The sequence below is a fragment of the Pleuronectes platessa genome, chromosome 11 (assembly GCF_947347685.1).
Source record: "Pleuronectes platessa chromosome 11, fPlePla1.1, whole genome shotgun sequence".
Classification (NCBI taxonomy): Eukaryota; Metazoa; Chordata; class Actinopteri; order Pleuronectiformes; family Pleuronectidae; genus Pleuronectes; species Pleuronectes platessa.
In genome coordinates, this window is record NC_070636.1 from 14,803,107 (window position 1) to 14,817,149 (window position 14,043).

At 42.5% G+C, this 14,043-nt stretch overlaps 2 protein-coding genes across 2 annotated transcripts; both read right to left on the reverse strand.

Moving 5' to 3' along the window:
- Positions 1-5,079: 5,079 nt before the first annotated feature.
- Positions 5,080-8,475, reverse strand: siva1 (SIVA1, apoptosis-inducing factor). The gene is made up of 4 exons (XM_053434413.1): positions 8,244-8,475; positions 7,806-7,994; positions 6,508-6,661; positions 5,080-5,317 (listed from the first exon to the last, which is right to left on the reverse strand). The coding sequence occupies exons 1-4, from the start codon at positions 8,362-8,364 to the stop codon at positions 5,269-5,271; spliced, it is 513 nt and encodes a 170-aa protein (XP_053290388.1). The 5' UTR covers positions 8,365-8,475; the 3' UTR covers positions 5,080-5,268.
- Positions 8,476-8,645: 170 nt separating this feature from the next.
- Positions 8,646-13,310, reverse strand: adss1 (adenylosuccinate synthase 1). The gene is made up of 13 exons (XM_053434473.1): positions 13,059-13,310; positions 12,046-12,148; positions 11,899-11,961; positions 11,758-11,808; positions 11,601-11,667; positions 11,372-11,479; positions 11,206-11,287; positions 10,981-11,107; positions 10,745-10,899; positions 10,116-10,240; positions 9,871-9,968; positions 9,374-9,523; positions 8,646-9,158 (listed from the first exon to the last, which is right to left on the reverse strand). Exons 1-13 carry the CDS (start codon positions 13,248-13,250, stop codon positions 9,106-9,108), a joined length of 1,374 nt encoding a protein of 457 aa, XP_053290448.1. The 5' UTR covers positions 13,251-13,310; the 3' UTR covers positions 8,646-9,105.
- Between the last annotated feature and the right edge of the window lie 733 nt (positions 13,311-14,043).

Consider the following 14,043-nt stretch of genomic DNA (forward strand, 5'->3'; position numbering starts at 1 on the left):
CAATTGCTTCAGTGTTAGTGGTGTAGAGATTAGAGGACAATCTTTATGCAGAATTGACATTGCTTAGATATTGAGGCAATTTAATTAGATCTATAACTGTATGTGCATTTTCTTTGTTTGCGCTTTTGGAGTGTGTGTGTGTGTGTGTGTGTGTGTGTGCTGTGGAAATGTGACAATCTTGATTTAGGTCTTTATTAAGATTATGCATAGAATTAAATGGAACAACTTTCTTTCTTTGTGTGGACTCCATTCATTCATTTTCCAATCTCCTTTTCACACCTAATACTACACATGATGATCGGTATAACAGAAGCATGTTCTTACGCTCATAAATACTTGAGAAGAGGAGACTAGTCTGACACACAGCAGCAACAATCAGGCAGACTATGTGTGGGTGTGTGTGTGCGTGCAGCACAGCAATGTGTACAGAGACAACAGAATGTGATATTACTGCTGGTCTTGCAGGCCGTATCCCTCTGAAACCATAAACTGAGCTCAAGGACGGAGTGATTTCAAGATGAGCTCCCATTGTTCCATATCTGATGCCAGTAGTAAAGATAAACCTGGGATAACAGAGCTGCCTTTGTAATATAATTATTACTTAAACTCAACTTATAGCAACTAAACTATAGTTTTGTATTATCTGTGTGCGTAAAGAGACATGTTAGAAACGAACTGGTCTAATTGATGCCAATTCACTGGACATTTTCAATAGGGAGAAGTTTTAATTATTTCCCCGCTGCACCATGAAAGAAATCCAGCTGCTCCGCGACGTGATCCCAATGGGGATGTGCTCGGGTTCCCACCACCCTCCCCCCTAGGCCCAGCTCACCCATTCTGGGAACGCCATATAGACATGGGCCACATCCAACGGCCCCTGCCCCCATCCATCCTACCTCCACCCCCACAGCCCCCAAATCCATGGCCCCAAACCTCGGCCTCATCCCACCACTCCATTGTGTGCATGGGTAGTAGTTCAGCCAGGCTATTGTCTGGCGAGGCTCCCCAGCACGTACTTTATGCACAAACAGACGACACAGCGGCGCTGGCCAGGCAGCTCCAACATAAAGAAAACAATGTCCTCCCAAGATCATTCATAAAGACCCTGAGCAGCCCTGGCAACAGCTTCGCCCACGATAAATAAGGGCCACTCCGCCGTGCTGTGGACACCTCACACTGTACACATCCACAGCAACCTCTCACATCTGCCTTACAGGATCCAGGGGCCTGGTGTGTGTGTGTGTGTGTGTGTGTGTGTGTGTGTGTGTGTGTGTGTGTGTGTGTGTGTGTGTGTGTGTGTGTGTGTGTGTTAACTATGGACCAAAACGTTCACATGGAAAGTCTGGGCCATGTGATAGAGCTTAGCTGCAGGGTGACGAGCTGGGATATGTGCAGTGTAACTCGATGGTGTAATAAAACATTCCTTTTCTGAGGCTCAAAGCCGGGCTCCTTTGGCTTTGAGTGATTCTGTGTGTGTGCGTGTGCGTGTGAGTGTTCATGTGTGTATTTGTGTATGTGTGTAGGTGTGTGTGTGTGTGTGTGCGTTTAGAGGCACTCGAGAGAAGTTGAGAGGAAAGTTGTAAGTGTCCACCACCTCAACAGGGCCAGCGGTGGGAGCCCTTGACCTCTGAAGGGACGGACTGCCAGGGACAGCTGGTGTGGCCTGTGTTTATTTATTTATTTCTTAACAAAAGACAGGTGGTCACACTTGAAAAGGGCACACAAACACAATCACATGCGCCTGTGCACAGACGATTGGGCGTGCACACACACACACACTCACACACACACACACACAGGGGTAGTTGGTCTGTGTATTAACACATGCATACGTTATCATCCACTTAATTTTGCAGGAGCCATTCTTATGACTTTCAGAAAATCAGGCTGCTGCCCAGAACAAACAATAATAATTGGATTCTCAATGACTAAACTAATAGACTGGAGTAAAAATAAATCTCAGCCAGCGTCCACTACAGCCAGCTTTTACAAATCATTCACACGTAAAGCAGCTATACGCTCTTAATCCCAACCTGCAACCCACATCGGAACTGTGTGTGAATGTCCACATGTGCATAATTACATATCAACTGGTGCCCTCGTATACTGGGTTTTGCCTTTTTTGGAGCGGCTCGCCCTGACAGTGCCAAGACAATGTGTCCTTGGTCCACTGTACAGCTGTCCCTTACTCACACTCGTTGACGCATATTTATAGCAGCAGCATCACTGGGCCTGACGCTCGCCACGCTCAGACCACAGCTGGTCCCCAGAAGAATGGGGGGTAAGACAAAGCCACGTGCTCCCGCTGGCCGGCCGCAGTTGGTCCTGTCTGGAGCGCTGTGGGCGATTGTGTGGCCCCCTTCTCCTCGCAGACATGCGGGCCATGCATGCAGCAGGGCAAGGATGAGGAGGGCCCATTCATGGGGCGGGGGGTGAGAGAAAGCACACCATGACCTTTTTTTCTTTCTCTCTTCTTTGGGTGTCAGGGATGGGGATGTGGGGAAAAACCTTGGCAGCTGCAGCTGTCTTGTTTCTGAAGGTGCATAAACACATCACATCCTTATTAAGCGAGAGCAGAGGGGGAGGAGAGGCTGTGCATCAGCATCCTTTACTCTAATAAGTCCACAATTAATATAGTGAACATTTTGGATGACATACAGCAATGTCACCTGTGTAATGTCCTGCATCTAGAGTCTCATTTCAAACGTTTTGCTTTCAGAATGAGGAGAGGGTTAAGACAGTGGAGTCAAGCCACTGATATTCGCTGCTTTAATGCACTGGCCTTGATTGATTAAGTTGAAGGAAAAGAGGATGAATGGAAGAGTGATTCATGAGGTTGGGATCGGAGCAGGCTTTTCTCCATTGACGTTCTGTAAATGACTTTCCCAAAGATGTTAATGTGAGGTCTGATGCAACGGTGGGTCACAGGAAACTAGTTGAACGGTTAGACCGCTAAAAGCCAGATTCACAGTACGTGACTCAGACCATTACAACAAACAGTTTAAAAGCACTTGAAGGATTCTCCCTTTGACTCTGGTGCAGAGAATAGTGACGACTTGTTCCTTTCTGTTCAGATATGCACTCACACACACAACTTTTAACCGGTTTACGAGCCTAATTTGGTGAAACCGTTTTTTTTAAATGAGATCTGCTCATGTTTTACTTTCATTGTAAGGTGATTCTGGAATAATGGATTAGAATACTGAAACAAGACGAACAGGGACAGATCCAAGTGCAGAGCCAGGGGGGCACTGGCCTGAGCTGAAATGTAATTGGCCCCTGTATTGCCAGTGGTAGTAAATATATTTTTTTAAACAAACTAGTCACTCACTAACAATACTAACAATGAATATGATAACTTATTTGAAGTACGCAATGTGCTTGAATAAGAACATTTTTCAAATATATTCAATGGCGTGTGAACAAGGAAGGACTTAAATGTGCATGTTACTGAACGAGGATCTGAGCAGGGATGTTAGACATATAATTATCCCCTCTGTGTAAACAAAGGCCCCTGAAAAAAATCCTAGATCCACCACTGAAGACGGATTATCAGATATTTCCAATATTTCCTTGTAATTTCATCTTGTTAGTTTGGTTTATTAGTTAACAGGTGACATGCACAACACAAGGGCCAGATCTGGCAATGTAGTTAATCTGCATCTGCAAATCCTGGGCAGGATCAATTAAAAGCATATACAGTGTATCACATGAAATTATCATATGAAATATACTTGGCAAATAGGATAATAAGTAGCCTATAGGTAAACACTATGTTGGAAGTGTTGTGTGTTACTTGGAGGGCCACATAAATAAAGACACCTTTTTGTGAATCATCTAGTTTTATGGAACTTTTGTAATGGGGCTGCTTATATTTTATATTTTTACAACTATTGATATTCTTTACAACTACTGACAAGCCCTAGAAAAAAAAAGAAAAAAAAAAGACTCAAAATAAAAATGCATATTACAAGTTCTAAGAGCCCAGCATAACATCTCCAAATATCTTGTTTGGTATGATCCAACTGTTTAAAACCCAGAGATTTTTAGGTTACCATGATTTAACCCAAAAAGAACAATTGATTGTCTAAAAAAACAAATCTGCTCCAGATTAATATTCTGCGTGTTGGCTAATGATTTCAGCCAATAACTCCTATCCTTTAAGTTGATCCAAAGGGATAATTTGGCTCGCAATTTTAAAAGTGTCTTCTTTATAAGTGTTTAATGGTCACCTCCATGTTCCTTATCAAGAAATGTGCAGACAACTTGACGCCTCGCTTGCCAGCAGCTGTCTTGTTCGCTGAGCCAGAAATCAAGTGGTGCCCTCGGACACCAACTGCAGAGCTCCCCAAAGACCGACAGAGCCACAACTGGCCCGCTGAGCCGGGGCTGTGACTCAACAGCTCACAGGCGCATATGCAATAAGCTCCAGGAAGTGTACTCATCCATGCTAATATCTATAACAGCATGTCACGAGACGGCTTTCTATAGAGCAGACCGCTGAGGACATGTGCCACCGAGAACAATTACTCACAGTGTACAATACCTGACCCTGAAAGCAGTCATCATCAGTGACGAGCCACGGCCAAGACAAAGTGATGACTACACCCTCAAGGTCGTGTCCAGCGGGGATAATTGTAGCCAAATTGTCTGCTGCAAATGCCCCAGCACTGCTCAACCTCTGGGTCATCTTGTTTTAATAAATAAATTTGATAGCGGATTCTCAAGGTCAGCGCAAGACGGGCTGGGTTGGAATTTCATTATCATTGCCAAGCCGAGACAAAACTTTCACACTTTAAAGTAAAAGGTTGAAAAAGCACCTCCTTAGCATAGAGAGATTAATTTGTCCATCCACACACAAAGCAGGGTTCTGTGAATTAGCCTGACTGGGGTGCAGTCGGAGAGAGAGTGTGCTGCCATCTGCTGATCCATCCACACAGACAGACAACTTGGTCGTCTTTCAGGGGTTTAAGGAGTTTCGTAATATTAAGGAAATTAAGTTGTGCATATTTAATCATTCAGCTTATATAAAACGCATGAATTGATGACAAAACTGAGAATAAATGACATTCAACTGTGTACAAAATGGTTCAAGTTTATTTCAGTTAATTTTGAAAAGGGAATACATATACACATATACAATAAAGATTTGGATCATATCGTTAAAAAAAACATCACAGGTATAAAATGCAATCTTAGTAATATCTTATGCGAGTTAACTACATGTACATTAGATACATAGTCAAGCATAAACTCCTGATCAGTCCTTTATGTCGAGCAGCTGCAGCACAGTACTTCTTCATATTGTCCGCTGTAACTGTGGGGAAACATTTTTTAATTAATTATAGAGTATCATCATTGATCATTAACAGACAGAAAATGTTTTAGAGAAGTTGAACCATTACACTGTTCAAAAAAGACTTCACATTCACCTAGTTGGGGTTTCAGTGTTCCTCAGTCTCTAAGGGCCAGTGATTAGGATTCAGTGGCATCTAGTGGTTAAACTGAAAACCCTTCACTTCTCTCCCAAGCATGGAGGAGAGGCACTCGCTAGAGCCAGTAATTGGTTTGTCCTTTCTGGGCACGCGATACAGATCTAAAGGGTTTATTCCAAGATAACAAAGACATGATTCTTGGTTTAAGGCGATTATGTACTAACGAAATTATAAATATTATAATTTTGGCAATAACCTTGAATCCTACACACTGGATCTCAAAGGTGAAAAATATGATGCATAAAAACTGTAAATTGATCTAAACTTTGACGTCATGAACAGATCTTCAAAGTTAGTAACTCGGTCCAACCTGATGGTTTGAAAGATGGGAGGTACCTAGTCTTACTTAAGACAAACACGCAATTAAATAGTTTCTTGCTCCAATTGCTTTAACCTTCAAATTCACCTGTAGAGCTGTGCTTTCAACTTATTGCCGCTGCAGCCAAAGATGATAAGGAACCAAGGTGTAGAGAAATTAGTCATCTACATTTCAACAGAAAATATTGTACTTTCTACTCTACTATGTTTACTTTACAGCATGAAATACTATTTACTGTTGAGATGATTTTACACAATGGATAATATAATAATCTCTTAAAATGTAACATTCCTAAAGGTTTAATTATTTCAAAGAACAGATGAAAAACCGCCTGTGTTGTTTAAACACGTTGCGGCTTTGTCAAAGCAAGTTGTTTCCAGCTGACACCTTATTAACCTCAGTACCCCTGCACTGTCTCAGGTTAAAGGCATCTACTGATGCTTTGGCGTCTAGGAATAAAACCCTGCAGCTGGATTCTGTCTGGTGACATGATGTTTTATGGACAATATTTCTCAGCCTAGATTAGATGATTAGGAAAATCCTACCAATAAAATCGAGAAGTTTGGTGTGTTCTGTAGTTTTCTTGTCAACTGAAAGTTGGCAGTTATATTGATGTAGATAACATTTATTGAAATTCGACAATGTTGAGGTGCTTTGGGAAATGGGGTATCAAGGCAATCACAAGTGACTTACTCTATGATGGTACAGACAGAGCAGCAGGGGCTGGAGCAGCTCGAGCACTGTCGGGTACAGGAGGAACACACTGGACGGTCACATTGGGAGCACGGAGTCCTGGAGCCTTGGCTCTTCTGACAAACACAGCAGCCTGCAGGGACCACTGGTGCACCTAGACACAAGGTTCACAGCCACATGGCATAATGGTTTAGCATTTAGCAAAGCACCCCAGTTTAAAGCCCAACTTACCATCCTGTGCCAATGCTGACATCTGCTGGAAAAAACTAAAACCAAACACATTTTGTTTTTGGGTATGGAGAACACTGGCTTGTCACAATATAAAGAGCTTGCTGAGTAACAGCGCCCTCTGCAGACACACTGGCAACTAATTCAGGAATCGTTACAGCGACCAATAATCCGTCTGATGTGCATCTTGCAGTGAGAGTATTCTATTAATACACTTCAAAAAATGTGAAGATCCTTTAATTAATAGGATAAGTATATTGTAATGAGTAAATCAAAGAAAAGGCTTGTCATTGCTATCGGCTTGATATGATATTAACTACATCATAATAAGTTTGGGTATAATTAGGAATTTCTTGGTCCACCCTTTTCTGTTATCTATTACAGAAAAACTTGTGGTAGAATTGTTACGTCAGCTGTTTGAGGGCCATCGTAATCACAATCTTCACATGGGTCACAAAGTATTTCCACTGGGTTGCTCCCCGAGGACTGCTGAATACACTCATACTTTAGGTCCTGCTAGGAGAGTGTGACCCAGTTACTCTTAAGAATCTTCTTCCATTCTATGCGACTCCCAAGACTTCTTTTGACATGGAACACCTTGATTCTAGGATCAGTCCCTTCACTGCTCTCACATCTTTGTACTTTGTAAAGGAAGTGACATGTGCCAAGAAGGAGCCCAATACAATTTGCCATGGATGTTTAACAAAAGGCCTGGTCCAGGACTTAATATCACTTTCTTAAACATTGAAAGACTGTGAGCTGTCTATTTAGGAGACTTTGATCCATGAGCGTGATATTCTTTGCAGATCCAAATAAACTGTGGGGCCTTGTTGGAGGTATGCACATCACCGAGTGCCATTCTATTATATTTCTTATTGTGTAAATCCCACTGAAGCGTTTCTCTAGCTGTGCCTTAAAGGATGAGGCCTCTGGGAATGAGACTATGATAAAGTTCTTGTTTCACTCATCAGGACTTTTCTCTCACGCTGCTGTCCAGTGTTGCCGTGTCCAGATGAGTCCATGCATTTTGCTCAGACCGTGTAAATCCATTCCACCTGTCTCACTCTCACCTGCTGCAGCGTTGACTCTCGTCAGTTTCCCATCGTGTCCGATCAGTGTCTGTCCTCTCAGCAGGGTCTGGTTACATGAAGGTGTCTCCGCCGGTCCGGCTGTCTGCGGGTCGGTGGACTTCTTCTCTCCGGTCCAGAGTCCGCCCATCACGGCTTTGGCTCCCATGAAGAGCAAGTTCTTTGTTTTCTCTGGTGAAAGAAACGAGAAAAGCACACGTGACTCACCGCAGACTATATGCTCACTGCGTTGTGTTAGCTCAGAGGCCATTAGCCATGCAAACCTTGTCAAACGAATGGCCCGACACATGTTGTGTGACGAACAAACACATTAAAAGCCATCACTGTCAACACATAGAGGACATTTTGGAAGATGAACCAGAGCCCGCTGCACAACGGCGCGACGCAAACAAACATTTCACGGCGCTAGCTTGTACTCACCGTAGGTTTCCTGCCTGTATTTGTTCCCAAACACGCCGAGGTTGGTGAGGTCCTGTTCCCGTATGTGTACTTTGTACTGGGAGGAGAAGGTTTCGGGGAACGGACAGGCTCTTTTCGTCATTTTCGCAGTTAAAACAAAGTGGCGAGGTCCGTCACACTTCTACACTTTGTTTGTTGCGGGAAAAAGTGGAATGGATGCGGCGACGGGCCAATCGCACGCTTTCTTAATTGTCACGTGAAAGATATACGCCAATCGAATCGCTGCTCTGCTGTAAAGTGATATCTGGCTCAACATTAAGCTTCTCCCGCACTATGCTGCGTTCAAGGGCTGTGGGGAATTTTTTGTTGTCTGATTATAAAAACAATAATAGCAGATTAGTGGAAGACATGGAAGTAAAGGGCTCATTTTTTGGGACATATTTATTTAAATTAATACATTGTTATTATTATGATATATTCGTTTTTTTAAACTTATGATTAAATTGCCAAAAAAACATCAAAACATTACCAGTTTCTGAGAAAACCAGTGGTATTTGCATTGACTGACCTTGTTTATACACACGTACACACACACAAACCCACGCACACTATGATGAATGATCTACAGATTACCATGGACCAATTCATTTTTATTTGAAAATACTGGTGAAATCGCTCTTTATTGACACCTGTGGTATACCAACATCCACTAATAGTAATAATAAAAGAACAAGAGATTTTGGCTGTAACAAAAAAAAAACAACACTGCTTAAAGGCTAAATAGATGATTTGTTTATTAACTAATAAAGATAAAATAATTTTAAGGGGATGAAAAGATTCCACACGATCTGTTCTTCCATCAAGTGGAGGTGAACGTCTCCCTCTAGAACATCTGGATCATGCACTCTCTGGACTTCCCAACACCGACCCACTTAACTGGTGAGAGAGAAAGGAACAGAGAAAGATTAGACTAGTGAGAAAAAATGTAAAAGGCTATTTCTGGTATTTGAAACATTAGCGCCTAATGGATTTCGTCTAGTTTTATCATGAGTGTCTATCTTAGTTTTTAAGCTTTCAAGGAAAATACAAATATTTTCCAGCATTCTTTTCAAATTCATTGGTGTTTGATGCTTATTTTGTGTGAAACTCACTGGGAACTCCGATGTGGTTCTCGATGAAGCGGATGTAGTTTTGTGCCTTGGGGGGGAGGTCGTTCCACTTCCTGGCTGCAGACGTGTCCGTCTTCCAACCAGGGAAGGTCTCATACTCGACTTCCACTTTGTGCAAAACGTCCATGTTGGCTATTATTAAAAATAAAAAAATTATTAACAATCTTTAAATCAATGCTTGGTCTTAAGACCAACTCTTTCTCATATGTCATCAAGTAAGGCAGATGGATATGTGAGTTCAGGGGTCATTGTGAGATAGGGCTGTGATTTAAAATTTCATTTATTTCTCAGAGATTAATTCATTGATCTTCAGGCATGTTTAGGGGACTGCCATTTGAGTGTGCACAATTTGGTGCAGATCCAAATAAAAAATCAAGATGAAGTGACTTTAAATATTGTTTCATATGGAGACTGTTGGGCTTTTGCAGAGGCATATGCTCTTCTTTTATTTTTGCTAATAGTTTCTTCTGTTAAATCACCTGGAAAATGGGGAATTCTTTTTCCATTGAGTTTGTAAGCAACTCCAACTTTGATTTCATCCAGCACGTCCAGAATGTCAAGCTTTGTCAAGGCAATGCTGCAGGAAAAGTAACATGTCATTGGTCAACTGGTGTGAACAAGTTAATTTCTCATTTTATGATAAAAAAACATCCTTGTAGCATACATGTGCTTCAATATGAAAAAAACTGACAAAAGACCATATGATTCTCTTAAGGTTACTCACGCTGTGAAGCCATTGATCATATGAGCGTATCTGACGATGACTAGATCCAACCAGCCGCAACGGCGCTTCCTTCCTGTGGTAACGCCCACCTCACGACCCCTGGTCTGCAGCAGCTCTCCGTCTGCCTACAGTAAACCGGAAAAAACACCTCTTAACTTTATCATTCATCCACTTGAATAATGTCCCACAGGAGCCTAAAAATACATCTGATCTGGGGTTCTATAAACAGTTGAGTACAATAAAACATGACATGTGCTGAAGAGATAGTTTTCAGTTTTGACATCTTGACCCCATGTGTGTGACAAGTAACACAACCCCGGCACACACAGTAAATATATCTTGAACCCAGACTCTCGCCCTAAATTTATCCCCTGTGAACATGTGACCTGCATGAGAGATAAGAGTGTTTGAGCCTGTCTCGCACAAAATTTGACAGCTGCACTCGGCCGGCACACACGGATCCCTCCCTTCCAACCGGCCCTGCCGTCCGTGTGTCAGTCAATGAAGTTACATAACATGTCATGTGTTCCTCCTTAATACAATAAGAGGGCCAGTGAAAAGAATATGTCATGTGACAGCGTGTGGGATAGATGACTTAATAAGATCAGAACTATACATCCGGCCCTTACGTTGAGTTGTTCTGTGGGGAACGCTCCGATTCCCACTCTGGTGGTGTAGGCCTTTGCTACGCCGTACACGTCACCAATATTCAGAGGAGGGATCCCAAGACCAGTGCAGGCCCCGCCCACGGTGCAGTTTGATGATGTCACAAAAGGATAAGTACCTAAAAAGAATAATTCAATATGATATGCAGATACACATTTCACTGATGAATTAAAATCTATTTTATCGTTGCTGACTCTACCAAAGTCGATGTCAAGCAGAGCTGCATTGGCCCCTTCAACCAGAATTTTTTTGGGATGTCCATGAAGAGCTTCGTACATATAATAGACCCCGTCTCTCACCATCGGCCGCAATCTCTCACCGTACTCCTGCACGAAACACAAATAACAGAATGTTTTGTTGTGTCAGTGGGCAGTGTCGATAAATCATCAATTCATTGTTTCATTCATGTTTCCTTGATGCTCACTTTGAGCTGCTTCAGTTGGTCCTCAGTGTCAACTTCCAAGGAAGGATACATGGACTGATACTGCCGCACCAGGTTCTTGAATCTGGAAGGAAATGGAAATTGTGTATCATGGCACAGCCGTGTAGATTGGAGGAATCTTTATCACCATTTGTCCTCTCATGCCGACCTCATAGAGAAGTCCTTAAAGTCTCCCAGGAGGTCACACACACGCAGGCCAGTGCGAGAAGCTTTGCTGGAATATGCAGGTCCAATGCCCTTCTTGGTTGTTCCAATGCTGTCGTTACAATCACAGGAGAATAATTGCAGATTTGTGAAGAAACATTTGTGCAACGCTTATCTTTTGGCAAAACTGTCGCCAATCTCTAAATCAAAGGATCACTCTATTATATCCTTACTTCTTTCCTTCTTGTGCTTGTCGTTCACTTTCCTGTAAGCCATCGACCACCTGGTGGAAATCAAACACTACGAGAGATAACACACAAATCAATAAAACACACACAAACACACATTTGAAATAAGATATGTTGTTTATAGAGGCTAAACAGTACATACCGAGGTGAGCCCTGTCTGAGACAATAAGTCTCTTATCCCAGCCTTTCAGACCTGGTCAGAGAACAGAAATCACATTTATTTGAGGCGACAATCATTTAAATTTACATGAGTGCATTAGAGTGTTTTTCTTTCCGAACATACCTTTCTTGTCATTTTTATCACCTTCCTCAAACAGGCCGGGTAGATGTATGACCACTCCATTACCTATAAGAGTAAAAGGAGTTGACTTTGAGTAAAACCTCTAGTGACGCTCTCTCTTATATAAGGACTGAAGATCGAAGCCTTTACCAATGAGTGATGTGCTTTTGGGGTTGATGATTCCACTCGGGAGGAGGTGGAAGTCGTATTCCTTGCCATCCACCACTACTGTGTGTCCTGCATTGTTGCCTCCCTATAAATCAAAGCAGCATGTGGTAAGAGTCAGTGCTCTGATGACATTTCAATGAAATACAGCATGATGTTGCTATACCACCACAGGACAGATGACATTAAGACCTGTCCTTCTTATTTCCATTAGGTGCTGATAAGCCAACACTCTTCTCCCCCAATTCACTGCTATTTTAACAGACTTGGCTGGTCGCTGGTGGGTCCTCCACTCTGTGTCTCCCCCCCCCCCGCCCTCCTAAGGCCTGGCCTTCTCACATATCCATCCAGCCTGAGAATGTGACCTCGCTCCAGCATGGTGGGTGGGGCTCTCAAGCCTCCAGAACACAGGGTACTGGTCCTGTCAGTGGAGCAAGTAACAACACAGCAACTGTTGGCAGGGCACACTCTGTCCTGGTGCTGCAGTGACCTAAGATTTCTGACCGGGGGCTTATGTTACTCACTGCAAGTGGACAGAACCTGACCTGAATGAATTTGGGAATTTAATGCCAGACAAATCAAATCTTGCTTAATGTAATCTCATTGTGATCAAGCTGGTTTAGAGATGGGTACAATAATGAACAGAGGATTCAGGCTTGAATGTTGCACTTGTGCATAAATACTGGAAAGATAACGGCATTTGGCACGGTTTGGCCCCATTTTGCACAACTTGGCCAAATTTGGCACCTATTTGGCCAAATTTGGCACCTATTCCACCATCCATGTCCATGAGTAGCCTACATATCCATCTCAACGTGTCTCATGTAGTAGTTTGAAAGGTTACTCAGTTATTAACAAGTGTTTTCACTGAGCACCTGTTGCGCTCCACCAGCCAGCCGTTGACACGTTCCATTCAGACAAAAAGAAAATGGCATGCAGCAGCGATGATACAAAGACAAGAACCCCGGAGCTGAAGCCACGGATAACGAAACGTTTACCTGACATCTGCAGACAACGTCCGCCTCGACGGCCAACAAGTCGACGACCTTCCCTTTGCCCTCGTCTCCCCACTGCGCGCCGAGCACCACCGTCACCTTGTTCCCTGCGTCGTTACGCGCTCGCTTCTGCGGCCCGGTGGCGGTGGGCTGACTGGTGTTCTTGTGGTCTTTCGCTGACCAGGTGTGAGACATGACGGCGCTGTCTGTGGTCTGTCTGCCGCAAGAAGACTAACGCGTCTCCAAGAGGGGGCTTTGCCATATCTGTAACCTCAGAGGCGATGATGTCAGAGCCAGGCGCACAGATCTCTGGGCAGATCGTCTCCAAGGCTGCGGAGTCACCGGGGAAAACAGACTGAACGGGATGTAAAGTGTAGAAGTTTCACCGGCGAATGTTTGTGTCCCTGGCAGAAAAAAAAGCTGCAATGTAGTTCTTCTTTTTTATAAAAAATGTTGGTCCCAAATTAGTTATCTTAATTAGTTACGATATATCAGTCATATTATTTATAAAGATATTAACAATCTATACTTTAATTTGTTGTTTGTCAATATCAGTCTTATTATAAATAAATATGTAATCTAATGTTCCTGGAACACTGAACAGGTATTATTTGTATTATATAATACGTATTTACATACACATATATTCATATTTTTATTATATTAAAATGGCCATTTATGTACTTGGTCCCTTGGCCAGATTTTGGACATCCAACCCTGCTTGATTATGAACTTATCGTCCATCTTGATTAAATATATATATATGAAAGTCATATTTTTAGAAAAGAAAACTGCTCAGTTGTGGATACAATTAGTTGAAAGTAATTGATTGAAAGACTTCAGAGTAACAGTTGAAAGCTATTGTCATAAAAGAAATACATTGCATATATCTGTGTGAAATTCCATTATATATTTAGAAAACACAAGGCATGTTGATAATTTAGTTTGAAAACACCTTTATTGCGGTAAAAGGATTACATATGTGATT